The sequence below is a fragment of the Euwallacea fornicatus genome, chromosome 21, assembly GCF_040115645.1.
Source record: "Euwallacea fornicatus isolate EFF26 chromosome 21, ASM4011564v1, whole genome shotgun sequence".
Lineage (NCBI taxonomy): Eukaryota > Metazoa > Arthropoda > Insecta > Coleoptera > Curculionidae > Euwallacea > Euwallacea fornicatus.
Window position 1 is genome coordinate 315,935 of NC_089561.1, and position 21,617 is coordinate 337,551.

At 44.5% G+C, this 21,617-nt stretch overlaps 3 protein-coding genes and 1 long non-coding RNA gene across 10 annotated transcripts in view; 3 read left to right on the forward strand and 1 right to left on the reverse strand.

Annotated features, from left to right (window-relative positions):
* Positions 1-7,251, forward strand: part of LOC136345864 (uncharacterized) — a 63,607-nt gene extending 56,356 nt beyond the window's left edge. For all 3 annotated transcript variants that reach the window (XR_010733216.1, XR_010733217.1, XR_010733215.1), the window contains one exon: positions 4,690-7,251. This is a non-coding gene — a long non-coding RNA (uncharacterized lncRNA). The remainder of the gene's footprint in view (positions 1-4,689) is intronic.
* On the forward strand, positions 478-2,281 carry LOC136345860 (uncharacterized). Of its 2 annotated transcripts, XM_066294521.1 has the most exons (5): positions 1,072-1,087; positions 1,138-1,363; positions 1,425-1,765; positions 1,832-1,986; positions 2,043-2,281. In XM_066294521.1, exons 3-5 carry the CDS (start codon positions 1,654-1,656, stop codon positions 2,184-2,186), a joined length of 411 nt encoding a protein of 136 aa, XP_066150618.1. In that variant the 5' UTR covers positions 1,072-1,087; positions 1,138-1,363; positions 1,425-1,653; the 3' UTR covers positions 2,187-2,281. The 2 variants fall into 2 exon arrangements, with proteins under 2 accessions (XP_066150617.1, XP_066150618.1); XM_066294520.1 differs by having other exon boundaries at positions 478-1,363.
* A 525-nt stretch (positions 7,252-7,776) lies between the features above and the next one.
* Positions 7,777-10,985, forward strand: LOC136345837 (facilitated trehalose transporter Tret1-like). Its single transcript, XM_066294476.1, has 3 exons — positions 7,777-8,001; positions 8,118-10,516; positions 10,883-10,985. The coding sequence occupies exons 1-2, from the start codon at positions 7,953-7,955 to the stop codon at positions 9,434-9,436; spliced, it is 1,368 nt and encodes a 455-aa protein (XP_066150573.1). The 5' UTR covers positions 7,777-7,952; the 3' UTR covers positions 9,437-10,516; positions 10,883-10,985.
* Positions 10,986-12,231: 1,246 nt separating this feature from the next.
* The window catches only part of bs (blistered), a 29,772-nt gene continuing 20,386 nt past the window's right edge, over positions 12,232-21,617 (reverse strand). The window contains exons 3-4 of one of the 4 annotated variants that reach the window (XM_066294489.1): positions 12,666-13,087; positions 12,232-12,634 (exon numbers count right to left, since the gene is read on the reverse strand). In XM_066294489.1, the coding sequence (XP_066150586.1) occupies positions 12,668-13,087 (420 nt within the window). In that variant the 3' untranslated portion in view covers positions 12,232-12,634; positions 12,666-12,667. Of the gene's footprint in view, positions 12,635-12,665; positions 13,088-13,357; positions 14,355-21,617 lie in introns of those variants that run through there. The other 3 variants (XM_066294488.1, XR_010733212.1, XM_066294486.1) reach the window with 3 other exon arrangements.

Below are 21,617 nucleotides of genomic sequence, written 5' to 3' on the forward strand. Positions count from 1 at the left end.
GTGTTGTTTTGTTAAGTTATGATTAGGTCAACTACTTTCCAAATTTATTCTCGAAGTATTATTTTCTGAATAAAAAGATGTATTAAGTAACATCATTGTATACCAGGCTCATGCATTGATTGATTGACGAAAACGTTGAGTGAAAAAGAGAGTCACAGAAAAACTTTCGTTACTTAAATTTATGCCAAGTTCACCAAGAGTCATGGTTGCGCCGTTTTAGCTAAAAACTTAATCTGTAAAATTTACAAATCTTTTGGTGGTTTTAACTGAAGTCGGGTTCGAACCAGAGGAGTTGATGCGAGATTCCGGAGTAGTTTTTTTTTGTGTTTCTTTGCTGTGAGACCCGTCGAACATTGAGGGTCGCAAGGCTCACGAACACCAGCTGACAGCGGTCCAAGCTGTAAATTTCAACGGACAATTTTTTTTTAATGGAAATTATTTTTTTCTATATATTGTCGTATATGTAAAGAATTAATTCGCTTCGGTTAGGACTTTTCGTTATTAATTTACGCAGGTTCCCAAAATGGCTGCGAGCGAAAACGAGGAAATATATCGTCCCTTTTGCGGTGTTAATTACGGTCAAATGTCCCATTCGGGTATTGTCACATGTCAGTTTTTGCGCTTATTATTTCAAGCTCTTTTGGAAAGCGGATTGAGCAAAAAAGGAATTCTCCTAAAAACCCGATTTGGCTCATTAATTTGCGATAAAAAAAAAAAGACAAAAACCTGTAACATTGAATTACTACATCGATGAGGTATTAATCAAATCAATGAAGAACGAAATCGACAAATCATCGAACGCCTCGAAACATAATAATAAAATATAAATAATGGGGCAACGTTTTATTCTTCATTGCTTGGGAAAGAAAACGTAATGGGTTATGGGCAGAAAAAGGCTGAGATGTATAGGTGTTTTACAACGCGAATAGGCCTGCTGGAGGTTCTTGGCAAATGTCCCGGACAAAAATAAAAATCCAATGCAATTTTGGATTTATATTTAGCATCAAATGCGTTATTTTCGTTCAAATACTTATAAGAAATAACACAGAAAAATTCTTAATTTGGATTGAAGTTGACCCCATTCCTGGTAATCAAATCAATTGCATTTCGTGCGGTGTCCCTAATCAAACATTACAGAAAATCAATTTATTTCCCATTATAACAATGGTCCCATGTCCGCATTGTTATGCTGTATATGTATGGTTAACAATTTGTGGAAATCCACGGTAAAAGGGCGCAAGTCAGTGATGGTTCGCCCTAAAGTTAGTTCGAGGGAAATTGCAGCTGGCTCGGGGTTTTGAAATTTTAGTTCTGAAAAGAAAATTTATAGTCAAATTTATACCGTTTTCTCCGTCAACAAGAGGTAAGAGTTCCTTGATTTCGAACAGCAATTAGACACTTTTGCCAATTTCCTACTCTTCCAGGATTGAGAGTCTGGACTTTAAAATGCTGAAAACTTCACAGTAATCTTGGAATTGCCCTTCGAACCATTCCTGCGCACAAAAGCATAAGCTCGCATTTTTCTAAGAAACCTTATCATATCAAGGCCCATATGGAAAAGACGACGTGTGTTTCACACGATGCACGATCGATAACCCGCCCATCATTACTGTAGATATTTCAATGCTGTTCCTGTGACCGTTTCACCATAAGATGGGCTGCAATGCCGCCAAAAATATGGCAGTTGTGCCCATTGATTTGGCGCATCGAGATTTGGAACCAGGCAAAATTGGGAGCGCCACTGTGAATAACGTTCAAAAAGCAGGTTCGTACCTAATTGTCGCCCGCCTCCCCTCCCCTCTTAAACGACCCGTTGGTTGCTTCATAATAGAGCATGGGATGTCGTTTGAAATCACCTTTGATGACCCTGGAGGAGAACCTCCAAAGCGATTATTAGAGTTGCATCAGGATAATGATAGTAAGGGTGTAGTGACGTTGGAGAAGCTGCAGGAGAAGTTGGAGGAGGCGGACATTAGGCGGCAACAAGTGGGAGTTTTGAACGTTTTGGTTTTTTTTTTATCAGGGTGAGGTTTTTTTTTCAGATTTTGCAGCAAAGGGTGCAATCCGCGAATCTGCTGAAAAAGCAAAGGAATAGCGACAGTAACGAGGACCAATCACCGAATCACTTAAGAGTTCCGAAATCGCAGAAATCGTCGTATCCCTCTCGCAAAACGCACTTGAAATGAAGATTTAAATGTCCGAATCCCGCAATAGTTATCCATCAGAGGGGCCTTTTGTTTACATAAGGACAACACATATTGCAACACCTACATTATATACATATATAGGAAAGAGAAGTGTCTATTTTTTGTGTATTTCTGGGAGAAAAACGTTCGCCCAGTGTGGAAATGGATAGTGTCCAAGACGGGCACCAAATCGAATGACTGCGTTAAGATTCCAACTGGATTTCGCAACGGAAATCCAGGGACGTCCGCCTGCCCGTGCGCCAAAGCTCCACGTGGACCACAGTTAAAATCTAAACGAAAGGCAGTGGCGCGGTCGCGGGGACTATTTCACCTCGGGAGTTGCGGTTTTGAGGCGAAAGAGTTTTCGAGCGGTTTTTCGCAAAAAAGAACTCTCAAACTTAACGCAGACGTCAATGCAGAAATTCGCCGCTTTAGATTTAACAAACATGCAAAAGGGGATTTACAGAAATAAGAAAGTTGAGCACCAGGAAGTTGGCTGCTTCGCATGCTCGACCAGCAACAAATTTTCTTCTCAAGACTTGCTTACAAATGGGCATTTAGGAGTGCTGACACATAGTAAATATCCCCTTTCTTTCTCGATCTCCACTCGACACGAGATTAGCAGGAATGCTACAATATTACACGTCGGGGCCCGACACCACCTTATCTCCGATATTTTCAAGTCGCATTGTAAGAATTTATCTCCTAAACACCCTTTTGCATTCCTGCAAATTATTTTCTGACTCCGGTCATAATCTATCGGAGATGCAGTGACCGCGGCGCGCTTTGATGGGTCAGCAAAAATGGCGACCCAGTATATGACCGTCACGGTTAACAGTAATCGGAGGAACGGCCGTAATTTGCAGAATCGGTAGGGCTAATCTTGCGGGTTTACCGCGATGCGAGTTGATATGGAAAAAAAAATATATATATATATATATATGTATCGGTTCCGAGTGTTTCCTGAGAACCTTAAGGGCGCCGGAGAAACGATCGTTAAAAAAAGGTCTCGGGAAGTAAAAGAGACGCGATACACATTTCGCATCTGGTGGCGTGATACCCCCTCCGAATTCCTCCCCGAAACTCCAATTTACTCCTTCTCACCCGAAGATAATTCACTGCGGCAACCTATCTAGCAGTAAATCACGAAATCCCCGGCTTTAAGGTCAATTCAATTGGCACCTGCACCGAGAAATGGAAAGATATACATACAGCAAGAGCAGCAGGAAAGGGAGAAAAATGCCGCGAGATGAATGGTGCGGCCGTTACTCAGCCAGATTCCTGGGCCATGGTAAAAAGGGAAGCCACACCACGGTCAGATGGGTAAGGTCACAGTGCAGCCGTAAACCGCTCGCAGAAGAAAAAACCAAATATATGGGCGTTGTGCACACATGTAATTAATCCAATAATTTACTGTAAACGGTCGGCAATTGCCTGAAAGGTCTTTGAAAGATATTTGCGTCGTTCGATTTATGGGGCCCATAGACGGTGGGGCTCCGTGACGGGGGGTGGCAAATTTCGTCTCGTTGGGCTCGTTTGATGGATCTCGCGTTTCTTGGTTATATTGCCCACATTAGCGGGAAATATTGGCCGATGTATGCGGTGCCCGGCGGGGGATCGTCGCTGAGATTCTTCGCTTTGATGATGACCAAATTCGAGAAAATCCCCCCCGTGTTCGGATTTGAAAATTTTCCTCCCCCAAATCTTGCGGGAGCGGCAAAAATGGCCGAAGTTCGTCGCTCCGACGAGCCCTCTTTAACCTTAAACTGCGGAGAAAATCGCCCCGAATCGGACCCTGTCCTGCGGCGATCACTGACGTCACGGTCTTCTTGACTAATACTTCTGATTTTTGTTTTTATGCGCGCGTCACCCGGAAAAGTGCCCGAATTTCCCGGTTTAATTAATTGAGGATTAAGCGTGACGTGAAAATTACGGGAAGTTTTATTTGGGTGCGAACCATCAATTTTCCGATGGCGTCCGTTCGGTATTGGGTTGCAGATGCAGCAACAAGGTGCGGCGTACAGCGCTTGTCAAAAGTATTGCGACGCGTTTGTGACATTCGTGAACGCGATATTTGCAAAGGTGCTCGGACGCGTACAACTTCATTTTCAAAAGGGGATTTGATGCGTTTTTTCGATGTTGAAAATTTTCGCCCCTCTCCGGACACCCCTGCAAACTTTTCATCTCCAAATGGAGCGGCACCCGGCGCAGCGCCTCAAACGAACGGCGTGATTCGACGGTGTGGCCGGAACCAAAAATTGATTCACAGTTAAAAAAAGAAAAAAACGAATCTCTAATAAAGACAAAAACTAAGTAGATTCGGTCTTATATTAACGCAGTGAAAAAATGGCAAATACCAAATCGCCTTCAACGTAAACAATTTTTTTTTACGTTTCGATAGGCCTCGTGGCTAGTCAGTCATTGCGCATCTCCCACGATCGGAATATCGAAAAACTGATCGTTTCTTTGGGGAGAAATTAATTGGAATTTTAATCTGTTTCAGGGCAAGCAGGTCGAAGAGGAGCCTGACCAAGAGGTGAGTCGCTTGATGAGGAATATCCAAACCGACTTGCTGACAGAAGTGCAGTTTTCGGCTTGGTAAAAGAAAAATCCATAAACGGGAAGTGCGAGAGCTGCTCGCGAACGTGGAAGATGTCGAACAGCAACTGGTGGCGATAGAGCACTAAACGTTCGTTTATCTATCGGCAAGAACCCCGTACAGTCCGGCTCGTTTTACACAAACAGACCGCGAAATTTAGACGATTTACGTCTTGGAATACGAACAGAATTAAAATTAATAACAGAAGCAACGCCGGATAATTGCACGAAAGAGTTCGAGAAACGACTGAGTCATTGCCAAATTGTTACCGGAGCCCAATTTGAGCGTTTACTAAACGAACTTCAATTCTGTTTGATACAATAGTAAGTTCCTTTATTTCGTATTTGTTAACATTCCTTTCCAAGGAAACCGTAGATACAGTTTTAATTCTGAGCGTGCCGTTATGTCCCCCATTGAATTGCCTTTCGCTTGGTGTGCTACGACGAGCTTGTGCTACGATGAGCTCCATTTGATAATGGAAAGTTAGCGAGGGCGAACAATTTCGATGTCGAAAATGATGCACTAAACGTCTTTCAAAGCGAAAATTATAGGTGCTTGAGCGCTTTTTGAAAAAAAAAAAAAGAAAAAAAATACGAAGTTTGTGGAAGTGCGTCGCAACACTTTTGGCATACACTGTACGTGACTCATCATCGTAGCATATAGTACCGACCGGGGCCGATAGAGGCGCTTGGGCGCGCGGCAAGTATTTTGAATTTGAATTCGCCCCCGGCGCGGTAACGACTCGCTAAGAATAATTCGAGCGAAATTCGACCGAAGAGAGCAACTTCTACTTGCATCGCAATACAAAGTTGCAGCGCACTTCAGATAGGGAAAATGCGTCCTTTTTATCAGTGCTTTCTCACGGAAAACATGAGCAACAATGCGACTTAATGAATAATTCCCTCATCGATTCCGACAATACGAATTTTCCCATGATTAAACCGATTTTATTCACCTTTTTCTCCCTCGCAGAACCAGCCCTGCCAGTTCCTGGCGTGCCTCGTCATTCTTCCAGAGATTGGGCCGCTTTTTCAGCCGCGAATAATTAATTATAATTGGCCCGATATTACGCGGAGATGACCGACATTTGATAATTATTGTTGTCGGTGACGGTGGTCACAGGAATTACCGATAAGGTAGCCGTTTCCGGCAGCCTTCGCCAAATAGGGCGGCCGCGGGAGCCGCCCATATTGGGGGCCTCGCCAGACGCATTTTTACACGTAAAAGGTTGATGTGCCTTATGCGGTTTCTCTTTTTGATAAGCCACTTTAGTAATTAAGCCGATGCCTGGAAACCACTAGATAAATCTTGGTGGCGGGTCTAGGGGCACCCAGTGGGCCGAATTTGCGTCTGCCACGGCTCGCGGTGTAATTTTGAAAAATATTTCGATTTTTGCAAAGCTGCTCCTGGCATGCAGTTAATCCGAAGCAACCTGGACCGACCCGTTTTTACTGTGGTCAAGTGCGCAATTTTCGTAAACTCTGCGGCACCTGGGCCGCCCTAAAAGTCATTGGCGTACCGCATCCGTCCGATGTCCGGCAATTTTAATTTTTTTGTTTTTTTTTTGTTTTTTTTTTTGTTTAATTTGGCTCGTCGAAGCGGTTCCCCTGTGAAAATTGCGATCTAGGCCGTTTTTCAAATCACAAAGGACCCTCGGGGACGAGATATTTCTCGGAATAGGGTCAAAGTTAAAGCAGTTTAAGGTGACGCACGACACCTCCGATCGTTGCGAAACGGCAACGAGATCGCGATCTTTAGCGATTATCTGCGATGGCATGTGAAACCGCTTAAACAGGATCGCAGCAGATCGTTTTTTACCTTGTATTTATTATCTTTAATAGGAACTATTATTCGTTTTAGAAACTTGTTCAATGAAACGGCTATAAACAATGGAACTCGGGTATAGAGCACCTGTGCAGCATTGAACCGCACGCAAATTTCCGTGTAACACTTAAGATCAATTTATTTATTGGAACTCCGTTTCAGTTCAATGCTGACATAAAAATGTCTGCCGTGGTGACAACATTCCGAAGGAGCAATTTCAGGTAATTAACACATACGCACGTATGGGTTATACTTTTAATTGCCATAGTTAAGTCGATACTTTATACGCCATCAAGATCGAATTCTTCGATTGACGCTGAGGGATCTGACCCTGGACTATCCGCCAGAAGGGCCGCGGGAGCTCTTGCCAGATGCAAATTTTCTGCCTTGCCGGAACCGCATTTTTCCACAAAAAAAAAAAAGAGAGAGAAAAAAAGACTATGCCGCTTCGCGCGCCACTGGAGGTCCCGATTTCGGGCCGTCCCCTTTCGGAACTGCGAAATTTTGCAGTTGCACATCGCAATCGTGATGTTCCCCAGAAGTCGATTGGACTTGTCAAAATCGTTGCCTGCTCTAACCGTTTTGTGAATATCTCGAAAACCTAATAGCGGTGCTACTTTACCAGCTAGACTCACCGAGTTTGCGCTCGTTTCGTCAGGTTTCTCCCGAGAGGTCGATTGACACCGTCGAAATTGGCGCAGCTCTGCCCGTTCCGGAGATACATAGAAAAATCCAAATTTAACCGTCGTTCATTTTTCACGCCAACTAAAATGCCCCGATTAAGAGCTCGCGTAGGTACGACACGAGGAACAAATTGTTAAGTTAAATCGGTGCTAGAATCGTGATAGTACTTAACGTCGGAATCAACTTGTCAAAATCATAATCCTGCTATTGTCCTGCCACATGTGCTGATACGAAAATCCTGCTCGAAGCACGCGATAACCTTTCGGAGGTGAAGAGGACAAACATAATGGGACACAGTAAATTATCCGACTTACAGTTGTTTGCCTTAAAATAACGTTGGGAAATGGTATACTCCTTGACTGCTGAAATGCTAAGTTAAAGCCCAAATTACGCATTTGCGGCTTGATAAGGGAACTAGATGTTCCGCGGATGAAACTTCCTCACTTTTGCCGGGAAACTTCAAAAGGAAAATAGAAAAAAAAAATCAACGCCAAGTGCGGCCGAGCCGCGGCATCACTTCAACGTTTTCTCAGTTTTCTCGCTCTTATGACGAATAGCAAACAGATTAAAATGTTTAAACTTGACGTGGCAATTTTCGTTAAAAAAATCTTCCAATCCTATAAATTGTGCCACTCCGTCCGCCTCTGTACAGCCACAAGATGTTCCAACTGAAGAAGCGATACTTCGCCCATTTGGCAGCGTTCTCTGGTAGATATCCCGTCTAAAGTCCGGGCAACTTTATCGTGAGAACTTATCTCCCAGATAAAGTAGCCAGTACTTCGGCTAATCAGCACTAAATATTCTACAGAATTTTCCCGTTTCAGCTTGTATAATCGCCTTCGAGACGGGCATTTGCTTCGTCTGGACGTCGCCCATTTTGCCCAAACTAACTTCGGCAGACCCCGGCGTCAACCCCATAGGGACGGCCGTTACCATCACGGAATCCGCTTGGATAGTTTCCTCGATGACCGTAGCCCTGATTCTAGGCCCTTTTTTCTCGGTCGTAGGGCTGAGGTACTACACCAAGAAACATATATTGCTGGCGTCCATGGCCCCCCTGGGGGTCTCTCACGTGGTCTTGTGTTGGGCGGATCGCGCCTGGATTTTCATGTTTGCAAGAGCTTTAATGGGGCTCGGCACCGGGGCCGCGTGGGCCGTGCTAGGGAGTTACATAGCGGAAATATCCGAGGACAAAAATCGCGGATTTCTGGGGAGCATCTGCGGAATCACCTCGAACTTGGGAAGCCTCCTGGCGTACGTCGCAGGCCCGTACTTGACCATGCAGCACTTTAGCCTGATCAATCTGGTCCCGGTCGCATTGTTTTATCTCACGTTCAGTTTTATGCCGCACAGCCCTTATGACTTAGTTTCGAAGCTGAGGTATGATCTCGCGAAGAGAAATTTGGAAACACTGAGGCAAAGCGCAGATGTGGAGAAAGAATTTGAGTTCATAAAGGAGACGGTTGTGGTTGGGAGTAAAGATAAAGTGCGCTTAAGAGATTTCGTGAAGGATAAGGCGCTACGTAAGGGATTGTTGTTTAGCGTGGCTTTGATGGCCTGCCAGAATTTTTCTGGCATCATTGCGGTGTGCAGCTACGCAGAGACCATCTTTAAAGTGGCGGGGAACTCCATTCCTCCCGAATATTCTCCAATGCTCTTCTCAGTGTTCTCCACTATGTCGATCATTACCAGCTCGTTTCTGATAGACAAAATTGGTCGAAAAGTATTGATCACCACCTCTTGCATCATAGAGTCAATCTCTCTTTTCTCCTTGGGCTTCTACTTTTTCCAATTGGAAGGAAATAAGGATGTTTCAAAAATCTCCTGGCTACCCCTGAGCAGTGTGATTCTCTTCATGGTAGCTTTCAATTTCGCCCTAGGGGTAGTTCCGTGGATCGTCACAGGGGAGATTTTCCATTCCAGTGTCAAAGGAATCGCCAGCCCCATAACGTCCGTGAGCAACTTCCTCGTGGCTTTTATAGTGACAATATGCTTTCCTTACATGGTGGCCAGCATCGGCATGGGCTGGACCTTCTGGAGCTTCGCGGTTCTCATGGTGTTGGGATCGATGTTCTGTCTAGTGTTTTTGCCCGAAACGAAAGGGAAAAACTTTCAAGAGATTCAGGACATTTTAAGGAAGTAATTGCGAATTTATGCATCGTCAGATCTGTGACCAATGAGGCACAGCCCTATTGTATATTGTATCAATAAAATGATTTCTCTAAGATAAGATTATTTATCTAACCAATTGTAAAATGCGTAGTTTTGCGTAATGAGTGGGAGTGACGCCAAACAGCACTTTCTAGAACATAGAAAATACTCCTGAAAGAGTTTTGAAATCCCTCTCACTGAAGCTCCCATTTTTGGGTAATGCACTGAGGTTGCTTAATAACGCACTAGTCATAGGCGTGCTTCAACATTTTAAAGGCGGTTTTTGCTTCTTCCCTGACACCTTCGAATCGACACTCGGTCAATACAAGATATTAATGTATACAAGACGATAATTTCAAATGGTTAATTTGCATGCAAGTGATTAAGAGAAGAAAAATGTCCTGAGGATGATTCAAATATCTGCGAAAGTGTGATCGTTTCGAGTGATACCTGCACGTCCTGAAACCTTAATAAATGACAAAGCGAAGCGCAATTTCGTCAATAAACAAACTTAATTGCAAATCTGCTGGTTGCAAAAATTAAAATAAAATTTATTGGACAATGAGGCAATGAATCAGAGGCGCACTACCGGACGAAGAATATTAATGGTGTTTTGAAAGACATTGAAATTCCTCCCAAGCGGTTCTCAGTTATTGGCACGATTCGCCTAATCATCGGTACGCAAAATGACTGAAAACGATCCTCGATCGACCCGTGACACAAATATCTACGTGGAACTGTGCTGCACATCGCATATTGTTATTTCCGGTTTTAATATTAATACCATTTAATTATATTATATTATTACGTATCCTCAATTCGTTCAATAAACATTTTTCATGACTGACTGTTGTCAATAGGACCAAAAAAAAATTTTTGTTATTGAAAACGTTGGAATTTCTTTAAACTTGCGAGGAGCGATGAAAGACCGACACTTGTGAAAATGGGAGGTTCAAAGGTTAAGCCCTTTGAGTCTTTCTCAAAGCCTTCAAGGACTTATCCTCATCCATAGTTTGTTACTTTTTGAAATTTCTTGGAATCCCTGTGCCGCAAGTTCACACTACTAAATGCTGTAAGATGCAAAGACTTCACAATGTGCCAACAAAATACATGTCCTAACCAGTGTCGTTGTTATGAGAAACTTAAAACATGGCCTTGTTCGCTTCTCTTTTTCTGCTTTACTACTGTTCGACGTTTCAATGTCGACGTTCGTTCTTTGACAGTCAGGAGCGATTTCGTAGATTTCAACTTGAACATGTCAAACACTGAATGACAGTTTTATTTTGACATATTTAGACAGTGTAGATGTGCCCTCTCTTGCAAGATACCCATATTGTAATATAAGCTAGGGCATTTACTTAAAGGCTGATTTACCTTCTCATATCCAATATACTTTTCTTAATTTACATAAAAATCTAATTGTTTTCTTTTTTTTCAGATCCACGTCGAACCAACCGAAGTTACTATTATTATATATCATTATATATTATATGTCATCATATTTAAATCGTTTAAATAGTAATAAAACTATAATAATCGAGTATATGTTGTTTTATTTATTGCAAAACATATAGTTCAAATCAATCAAAAAACCAGTAGCGAATAGGACTGGTTTTTGAAACACCAATATGGTACAATTCTAAATGTCTCAATTGTTACTGATTCACTGAAGACCAAATTCTTACTAAAAATTTAACATAATTCATCAGGAAAGTAGAAGTGCGAGGAAGTATATTTAGTGCAGAATAGTTCCTTCACAAACTAAATTTGCTACTTTTACATATGAAATTTAACATTTTGTATCAGAAACACAAAAGTGTGACGAGGTACATTTGGCTCCATTCAGTTTTTCGACCAAATAAATTTGCTGCATTCCCATTTGAAATTTAACATTTTTTTTTTATCAGGAACACAGAAGTGCGACGAGGTAAATTTGGCTCCAATTAATTTTTCGGCCAAATAAATTTGCTAAATTCGCATTCGAAATTTAACAACATATATCAGGAAAGCAGAAGTGCGAGGAGGTGATTACAAGTATATTTAGCTTCTAATATCCTTGAACTGGCCTTTAAAACATCAGTAGGGTGCAATTGTAACTATACTTACCACTAAATCCTCCTTCATTATCGATTATTATGAGTGAGATTATTTTTGAGCGATTTTTGCCTGAAAACACAAGGTAACATTCCTCAAAATGCGAGCAGGTATTTATTTTTGGATGAGAAAAATAGGAAAACGAGGCGCCTGTTCTAAGATATGTTTGGAATTATTTTCCTCCGTCGGCCAGGAACATTTCCTTAGATTACGCTCCCATCTATTTTTGGCTATTATTCGGCCTTAGTTGCGAAAATAACACTGTGAGGCATCTGGATTTGGTTTGATTTATTTCTTATAAGGCTCGCATTACCGGAGACTTTAAAATAGACGCCCATCTCGTTATTAATTCAAACTATGGCTAAATTTAGGCCGTCAACCCGGAAGTTTTCCTGCGACGCCGAAATTGACTTTCCAAGAACGCGGGCGAGTACAGTAAGACGAAAATTGAACGTGAGTGTAAGGCCATTAAAATTGACCGGAAGAGGTAGCCATGTCTCGGATTTGCTTCCTCTTGAGGGTCGGACTTCTTTCCTTTCGCATCGGCAAAATCTAACGGTTCCGCTGCAAACATAAGGCCGAGAATAACAATTTACCTTCAGTTACCTAATGCACTTTATGACTGACATGAATTAGGCCAGCGAGGTTCTGTTTTATCTGAATTTCTGATGACCTGAAAAATAATCCAAATAATAGTTTGAAGTTTATTTATTAATAACAAGTCAAATCTTTGGTAAAAACAGCTTACATTTATACAAAAAACTACACTTTTTTGGTTGAGCACGTGAGTAAACAAATAAATACGATAATTTACGACTTAGAAGTACTACCTAAAATGTAACGTACGAGTAAAGGCTCATGACAAACGATTGAATGATGAGAATTTTCGAAAAAAAAAAGATGGCAGTAAAGATAAATGGGCGCAAATGTCCCTTTGCGAATACAGTCAATTCCAGAAAACAACGAAACTACCACACAAATAAATCCCCAAATAGTTCTTTTCTTCATCTAAAATGCATTTAAAATCAATTCCCTTTCTCAACATACTCAAATTACATCCTACCATTAATAAAAACCACCCCCCCCTCCCCCCTCCCTCCCTCCCGCCCTCCCACCAAACTCCCAACCCTTAATTCGTCTTCTTCTTTGTCATTTCCAATCCGCTTCCTTGCTCGTTCATCATACTGAAGGGAATAGTGATGAACTGATGCTTACTGTTCGCGTCGCCTTGAGCTAAACTCAGCAGGACTCCCCCGTTAGAGGGGGTGGCATACATCATCCCCTGCGGGGTCTGGTACATCAAGGGCGCCAGCACCCCTCCTTGTGACGTATTTGGAGTTGTAGATTTTGAGACGGTAGAATTCGTGGCTGAAGGGGACAATTGTTGTTTGGGGATGGGTTTCACTTCTACCGGTGAAGAAGGGGGGGAAATGGAGCTGAACACCTCGTGGTCGGGGGTGACGAAGACGGAAAGAGGTTCCGGCTCGGTACCGTTCATTTCGTCATCGGAACAGCTGTCGCTAGATTCTGCGCCTGATAAATTGCCAGCCTGCAAAAAAAAAAGGTAATTGGGGGTTGAATTTGTGGTGAGTGAAGTAAGTGAAGCTACTCTTGGACATCTCTCTTTAGTCATTTTTAAGTCTTAAAAAATGTTTAAATATGTGGAGGTCTGGCAACATGGCTGACTGTTTGACGACTTACATCACCGTACTAATCGCTGTGTCACATTTGGAACAGAAGAACAATGCCACGTTGCCATTTTATTAATTTGAATTTGATAATTTGTTCAAAACTAAAAAAATAATAATAAAAGGAAGCGTTTCGGTATAAAATGTTATTTATTTTAATAATAATAATTATTACAAAAATAGTTCCAAACAACAAGCGATTCTATACAAACAATTCAATCGAACCACGGAGGGCGTTACAGAAAATAAACTAAATGTGCGGTAACACAACTTTACCGCACGCTTAACCAACCTTTGGGTAGAAACTGAAAAGATTTTCGGGGGAAAATCGTATTTCTAAAGGAGTGCGGGAAGCGACAATAGCAGCGGCAGCAGCAGCAATTAAACGTTTGTTCATCCATTGGACCAATTACAGCACAGCCATTACCTCACTGACTGAAGGATAAGTAAGAAACTTTCCAAACTTTGTCTAACTTTATAGATCAACGAATCGACCCTGAATAAACACAGCTACTTTGAAAATCAGAGTTTAGTGTGACTTTCGCGGAAGATACTTTGTCAACTCTCAACTGACAACTCGAACTACCGATTCACCGTGATGGTGGTAGGAGCTATCCCTATCTCCCCCCTATTCGCCACCGAACTAATGGGCATTATCACGTACTTAGATTCGGGGGTAATACCCAAAATCATCCCTTCTGCCACACTGGCGAAAGCCACACCATTTGGAGTTTTCACCACTAAGGGCCTCGCTTTGGGGCTGTCTGCGGGTGGTTGCGGGGTTATCACTAGTGGGGTCGAGGGGGGCACGCGCTGCAGTTGCGGAGGGGGCGGAACCACCGGTTTAGAAGGTTGGGGGGGACTAGTAGATGGGATGGATATTTTCGCTTTGTTGGATTGGATCAAGGCGTTATTGAACTGCTTAATTTGGCTTATGATGGAGGACTTATCTTTGGTTTCTGGAGCGGTGGATATGGGAGTTTGTGAAGGGGAGTGATTATTGCTCGAAGAGAGTTGCGGGGTGCCGTTGTTTTGAATGTGGAGCTTTTTAGGCGGCTCCTCTTCCTCCTCGGAGGCGTCCTCGTCGTCCTCCTCGATTTCGCTGAAGTCGCCCCCTGGGAGGTCTTCCTGCAACAAAAGAGACGGGTTTGAGTACGAAAAGAAATAATAAAACTTGTGATTTTTTCGGTTTTACACACCAATCGAAAACAACTGGTTACTCGTTGATTGATGAAGATTAAATCGGTGAGGATTAAGAGAAAAGCGGCTTGGGCTCAATTAACATGTGATTTTTTGCGCGTCTCGATTGGCCCGATCTGGCCATAACTCCGTGCATCTGACCAATCACAGCTCACGCTTGACATGTTACCGGTGCCCTATCAGTTTCCGTACGAAACGATTTCGTTAAGAATTTGCTGCTCTTTTCATGTGGCATAAAGGCATCAAGCTCGGTGTTAAAATGTGTTATTATTCTAGCACAAAAAGCGGGATTAATAGCGAAATTCTACGGCAAAGACCTCATAATTACACGGGGTTTAGTAATGTAATTCGAAAAACCACGCACATGCCAAAATGAACAATTATGCCTACATACCTCAGAGATTAACCTGAACTGATTTTTTGTGACGGACTACGAACTGGACTATAAAGTCCGATATTCCAGTCTAAAACTGATTTAGATCGTGGTCGATCGTCCACAGGAAATTTTTACGACAAATTTACTGTACTAACGATGCTACTGATATATGAAGATGGTAAAGTTCTTCTGCTGCAAGTTCTCCCGTCAAAGGACTTATAAGAGGTAGCATTTCTCGCTTTGTCCGGGATCCTCGAACAATCTGTAAACAAATTGTGACGAAACACTGCTTAAATCATCCGGCTGTCCGAGGCGGCAGTAAAAGTATGATTTCTCTCTCGAGAACAAACACATGGCGCGTCGGGCTGCATTTTTTCCGCTTCCCAAACTGTGCGAATTCCTTCGGTTTTCAGACCGAAATGAACTTGTCCCCGCGCAGGTTTCGTCCGGGGATTTCGGGGGGTGCGAAAAGAGACCGCGGGGGTGTCCCCAACGGGGTGAAACGGAGTCGGAAGCGGTCAGATGGCCAGGGGTCAGTGCCCCACTGATCAAAGACCCCGGCGCCAAAACGCTTGACAGCCGCCGCGCTGTTCCCGATAGCCTTGTCCGCCGGTACCACCGCCGCACTATTAGTCCAGTGGCGGGCAGTTTGGGGTTTTAAAAAAATCATCGAAACCACCAAAAATTTCGCCATTGGAAAAAATTGAGTTTTCGAACGCAGCCGCGCCGCACAGTCGACGGCGGCCCCGCGTCGACGCGCAAGTCTATCCTCAGCTATGTTCAATTATCAAAAATTTTTCCCCACGACGTTGCGGTATGAATCTCGCATACGTCCGTGATTAAGGAAAACTACAATATACACTTTCGGTAATAAATACGTAAGTGTTTTTATTACATGTGATTAAATCCCCAATGCACCGTTTCTTCATCTGGCAATTTTCGTTGCCCGATTGTTGTGTTATTGAAATTCTCGAATGCCGAAAACTCATTAACGTACAGAAATTGTGTAATTACTAAATGAAGTCAATTTTTTAATTTTAATACGGCAGAATTATCTTTCCACCTGCAAGCCGATGGATCGGGTTTTGCAACCGGCTCTCTCGTAAAATTAATTCATTTTTACACATTTGCCTGGCCGATGCGAACGATAATTCATGTACTTAATTAGGGATGTCGTTTCTTCAAAATTTTCAGGTTTTTATTAGCGACGACACCGGCAAAAACCAAATTGATTGAATATATCTACACGCAGGAACGATCTGCGTTCACAAATTTACTTGTTTTTTTTTTTTTTTTTTTTGTAATTAAAACTTGAGAATTCTTGCACATTTGGCAACACCGACCCGCCGCCGGCGCCCCACGTCACCTTGGCCGGGGCATGACATTTTGGAAAACAAATTGAGAAACTTATGTTGCCGTTTACTGATCGTTGCACCCTGGAGTGTGTTTGGTGAAGTCAGAATTTGATAACTCAATTCGTGGAATGGCGAATTGCGGTAACTTACGTCACCCCGGCAAACGTTGCGTCACGGAAAACTTAACATTTCCGATTTATTTTTTGAGGCAAAGCTTGCCATACCCCAACGTTACGCCTATGTACACCAACATTTTTCGGTAACGTGGAAGGTTTTAGAACTCGTTGTCCCCGAATTAGGGTCGCCCTGCACAACAAAAACCCTTTCCTTTGCAGGAACTAGAGTTTGAAGTTCAGGTTAGTTCGGGCTAGCTCGAATCGGCACACTTTGGGTTGGTTTCTACCGAGGAGGCCAATCTGGCCGTTCATCTGAGCGTCGCGTCTTACCGAGATATGGGTAATAAATTGGCCGATAATTGGCTCGTAACCGTGGTACGCCTCTGTGTGTTGGTACCCAGTTTCAGTACTTCGGAACTTTGTAAAACCTGCGAACTCTGCATCGGTCAAACGGCCGCGTTGACGTGTACCTTGTGAGCTCTTCCTGAGTTCGTTCTACCAAGATCCATCGAGCCCGAAATCTCTCATAGAGACCCTTCGGCTGCCCGATCGACCAACCGACCAACCAACCAACCGACGGACGATAGGGCGACCGTCGGTTCGCGGGCTTCCCGATTGACAGAACCAAAAGCCCGCACGGTACCTCTCGTAGTGCCAAAGTGAAGGGACTGCGCAAAATGTCCGGCAAGGTAATTGTGGACTGGATGGTCACATTCGGACCGGCCCGAGTTCGCACACTAATCCGAGCAAAAAAATATCGATAAATACGAGCAAAAACGTGGTGCCAGCTAAGAACCTAAAAAAGGGTTGTTCGTGTATGAAGGCAGATAGATGAGCAAAAAATATCATAAAAATGACGCTCCGCGGTCAGTGGCGCGCGAGTGCCACGCTGATTTGGGTCTAGGAAGACGCAAATTCTAACAGCGATATTCTCGACGCTGATTAGCACGTCGCCATTGTTTTTGACTAAGGTCGACTTGAATTAAGTTGGATCGAACCCTCTCCCCCCGATTTGCAAGGTTCCTGCGTCGCCGACGTGGTAGCGAATCTGCGAACGCTCGCTTCGACCGCAATCGCGATACTTTTCGAGATATCGATATAGCACCACCTCCCTATTTAGTTCGAGAATTTAAGGTAGCTCGGGAGGGATTGGAATTTTTGAGTGAGAGGAGACTGGTCTGCATCGATCTGCGCAAGAATTGACGCGATGCCGCGTCTCTGCTCCCAGTTATGATCTCCAAAAAATTTAGGAACGTCACAAATCAGGGAAGAATTATCTGGATTGATTCACGAACGTTCGAAAACTTATCGATTTTGGTGGAGACGGGCCGTAGTGGCGACTCTCGTGCGGCTCGACGCAGAAGAGTTTCCCCTCTCGTGAGCTACTTCAAATGTCCGGAGCGACTAGGGAGGAGGCCTCGTATCGACGCCGGCAATTTTACAGTTTCCACCGCTTTTCCGTCTAGACTTCTTCGCTAATAAGTATTAACATGCAACATCGTCCAGTCCGACGTCATTAACACCGACTTATTACGAAGTGAAAAAACGAGTTTACACGACTCTTACATACATCAAACTATTTTTAAAATATCGCCACCGCCTCAATAAGGGAACAGCCGATTCGTACGTGTATAATCAGTAGCGACTCGTGAAGAGAGCAAACTCGTTTACGAGATAATGGACGCGCGATTCGGCATTGACGGCCGCGTTTGCTCGTTCCCGCATTAGAGTTCCAAATCCATTAAGACGTGGAAAAAACCACAATGCGATCGATTCCGATTAACAAATTATCGTACTAATAAGACTCTGCGTGGGGGCTTCACAGGAGAATGATTTCACGTTTAGGGCAAAAAGATCCATCGGCATCTGCATAACCGAGCAGCAAGAAGTATGCGAAGGTATTTGTGTTTCGTTTATTGATAACAACTGCACGAAATTCTCGAGATTCAGCAAGAAACGAAACAATAACAGTTCCAGGGGCGGACCGCGGGGGATTGGCCGACGCGAGATGAAGGGCGATTCAAGTGACATGATTGCCAAAACTTTTCATCCTCCTCCTCCCCCTCCCCCTCCTCCTCGCTCTGTCCGATCCACCTCTGATCGGTTCTATTTTTAAACAGAACATGCTTCTAGGAATGCGAATTCGAGGCATCTCTCCTCCTGGAGCAAAAAACGGGGACGAGCCAGCAACGACAAAGCAATTTCCATGATACAAGTGGGTTTTTCATGGTTGTCTTTCCCCATTTGGTCTGGTCGCAACCAATAAACCTATAATAGGCGAGCCAAAGCCACGCTGTCTACGCTTTTCTATTGGAAGCGACCAGAAGTTGTCTTCGTCAAATTTGGAAGACGAGATGCGAGTGTAAATCTAGTCGCGGTCGAGCCAAGACTACTAATTATTCGAATTAATTGTTGTTTGTTGCCGGGCGCATTGTCCTGCTTGCGCTGAGGATTTGTATCTGTCCTTATCGAGGGATTTATCTGCGATTTGATGACTTTTAAATGTATGGAGAGGCCGGAGGACGTAAAGGAACCTTGTCCGACATTCGGTCCGAACACGGCCGAAGACGTAAGACCGGCCTCGCACAATGGGGTGCTAAATCGAGACCCAATTTCAAAAGGAAATATTTCCTATCGGTATTTTGCATATAAGGACGGTAAAGTGGTGCCAATACCTTCTGCACAGGCAACAACCCACGTAAATCTCATCATTTGCGGCTCTCGCGTGTGTGAATTTTGGACGCGGAAGATTAACTCACGTCCGCGGACGTCGTCCATGCTTTGCCCTCAACTGTGCATCGAAGCGACGAACGTAGCCGACGTCGAATTTCCATTACGGTCATGGGGCAACTCTCAATTGTTTGAGGCGACTGCGTTCGAGATCGCCGCTTTTCTTCTCCCCACGTTCGTCGGTCAAGTGTTCGGGACCTCGTTGAGAATCGACGAGTTCCCGTTCAGTGTTCGAGCGAAGATCTGGAATTCGACGTTTTCCTCCTCGCTCGATGGTCGTCGTTAATGCTCAATCTGCGACTCGGTCAGAAACAGAAAGTGCTGCGTTCCCCCTGTTGGATGTCCGTCAATTTCGTCACGTTTTGCCCGAGTTTTTCGCATAAAACCGTAACGAACAATTTATTTTACGCTCGATGGGGCGATTCGATTTCGTCCCCTTCAAAATACCCCCCCGAGACGCTTCGCGCTTGCGGCATTTTCCTCTCCGTTGCTGGAAAGCTTCTGCCTCCAGAACCAAAAGCGCGGAGGGTGGCGTGCTGCGGAGCCCGGATGAAAGCTGAGAGGGTGGCGACTTCCTCGATGGGGTAATTGCCGGGGATGAATCTTGGCGTCGCGAATTCGACGCGCGACTCAAACCCCAAAGCAAGGAACGAGCTGAGGAGGCGAGGACGGAAAAGTCGGGGAAATCGAGGTCGGGTGTGTCACATACCTCCTTACCTTCACCGATAGTGCACAAAACGGCCATGCTGTTTGCACCTAAAATGCCACCCTCTTATCGGTGTACGAGAATCGTTAATTTCGACCGAGGGTCCAAGTTCTGGCCAACTGCCCTTAATAGTCGATTAAGTACGTGCAGATGACTCCCCAACATAAAAGTAGCTTTGGGCCCCAGGACGAGCAGAGTGATCTTCGGAGCGCTGGCCCTCAACATCCGTACCGTTTTCCCTTTCTCACTTCAAAGAAGCCCTTTAGTGAATTAAAGAGTCGTCAAGGAATCAGTGAGTTGTCTGAATCCTGACACATCAACGTCGGGGTGCCGACCACGTGTAAGGCACCGGCCGGTGTCACGACAAGTGTCAAAACAACGTCGATGGTGTTTTGCGATTCTCAGAGAATCATCCACCGCGATTTCGTCCCTCCAGGCCGGACTGCCAATGGAAACTTCTATGTTGATGTCTTCAGACGCCTGGACGCTCGCGCGTCTCGGGTTCGACCTAATTTAGCCCAAGGAGGACGGTGGATTCTCCATCGCGATTCTCCATTCCCTAGTCGTGCGTGAGCTTTTCAACTCACATTCCATTACCGCGACGGAATCGCCCCCTTATTCTCCCGATGTGGCGCCGCGTGACTTCTCCACTTCTTAAACGCAAGGGGGGCATTTGGACGGTGTGGAAAGCTGATGCGGCGAGGGAGCCGAGAACCTCGAAACGGAGGACTTCCGAGGCGGCGGCGGAAACGAAGGGGGCGCAAGCGCATCGTGTCTCAGGGATCAATACGGAACTACCTGACTAAATGTAAAATTGTTTTTCTGTCTCACTTTTATGCGAACTTTCCGAACAACCCCGTAATATATTGGAGGACTAGAGGATTGGAATTCACAAATCGCTCGACTTAAGGGTCGCTCTGGTCTGCCCGCGAGGGCAAACGAGGAGAACTACGGACGTCACTTGTGAACGGTGGTGCTGACCAGTGCCCTTGGCGGAGCCAATGCAAATGTGAATTGCAAAAACCTTTTAAGGTTCACACTTAAAAGGTTCAAATTAAAACCACAAATTCGTGGGAACCATCTGCTAACCGGCGTTCTGATTGGTCGATCAGAATGGCGAAGGCGGGTACTGAAACCAAACTTTTTCTCTCCAGAGTTGTCCCGAGGCAGAAACGTTTTGGGCCGAAAGGCAGTTGGTATCCACGTTTTCCTCCTAGATGGGTCTCGACCTCATTGTCGGGCCCAAATGGCGCATAAAAACCGATCGCTTTGGTCCCCACGCAGATGATTGTGGAAGTTAACGGTGGAGTTCTTCCTCGGCCCGATTCCCGTGGCGGCACCCCGCGTGGAAACTAACATCTGGGGTCCGAATGAACCTGAACTAACCTGGAGTCCCGTTCCCGAGGGCTCCGACACCCCGTGCAAACGCGGACAGCAAGTTCGGAGTCGGTGAAGCGGCAAAAGTCGCGAGGATTTCTCCGTGAAATTTTTTAAGCACAAAGCTCGGAAAAGCTTTCAAATTGCAATTTCTCGGCTATAAGAGTACAACAGATGTAGCCCTAATTGGGCGTACCGAACTTTTCCGCCCCAGGGCGCCGCCCTGAAACTTTCCCTCGGAAGTTGCGCCACTTGGGCGCCTTCGCGGCGGCCGAGTTTCGAAACGTCCATTGTGCCCGTTTGGCCGCTTCGAAGTTACATTTTTTATTTTTATTTTTTTTATTTATTTATTTCATTTTTTTTTTGGGGGGGGGGGGGGGGGTGCGACCGAGATCCCCGTGCGTTTTTGACTTTCGCCGAGCAAATCGGCGAGAATGCGCCGTCAAATTCACAGACGGAGAAGCCTTCATATTGCTGCATAATGCACGAAAGCAAAAAGAGTGTGATCGATGTAGAGAATTTACGTCACAT

What these genes read in the sequence shown, in the direction of transcription:
- LOC136345860 (XM_066294520.1), top strand. Translation starts at nt 1,654, where the DNA reads ATGGGCTGCAATGCCGCCAAAAATATGGCAGTTGTGCCCATTGATTTG. An exon ending in GAATAACGTTCAAAAAGCAG is followed by an intron (nt 1,766 to 1,831) that starts GTTCGTACCTAA and finishes GCTTCATAATAG; the next exon opens with AGCATGGGATGTCGTTTGAA. An exon ending in CGGACATTAGGCGGCAACAA is followed by an intron (nt 1,987 to 2,042) that starts GTGGGAGTTTTG and finishes TTTTTTTTTCAG; the next exon opens with ATTTTGCAGCAAAGGGTGCA.
- LOC136345837 (XM_066294476.1), top strand. Translation starts at nt 7,953, where the DNA reads ATGTTCCAACTGAAGAAGCGATACTTCGCCCATTTGGCAGCGTTCTCT. An exon ending in CCATTTGGCAGCGTTCTCTG is followed by an intron (nt 8,002 to 8,117) that starts GTAGATATCCCG and finishes TTCCCGTTTCAG; the next exon opens with CTTGTATAATCGCCTTCGAG.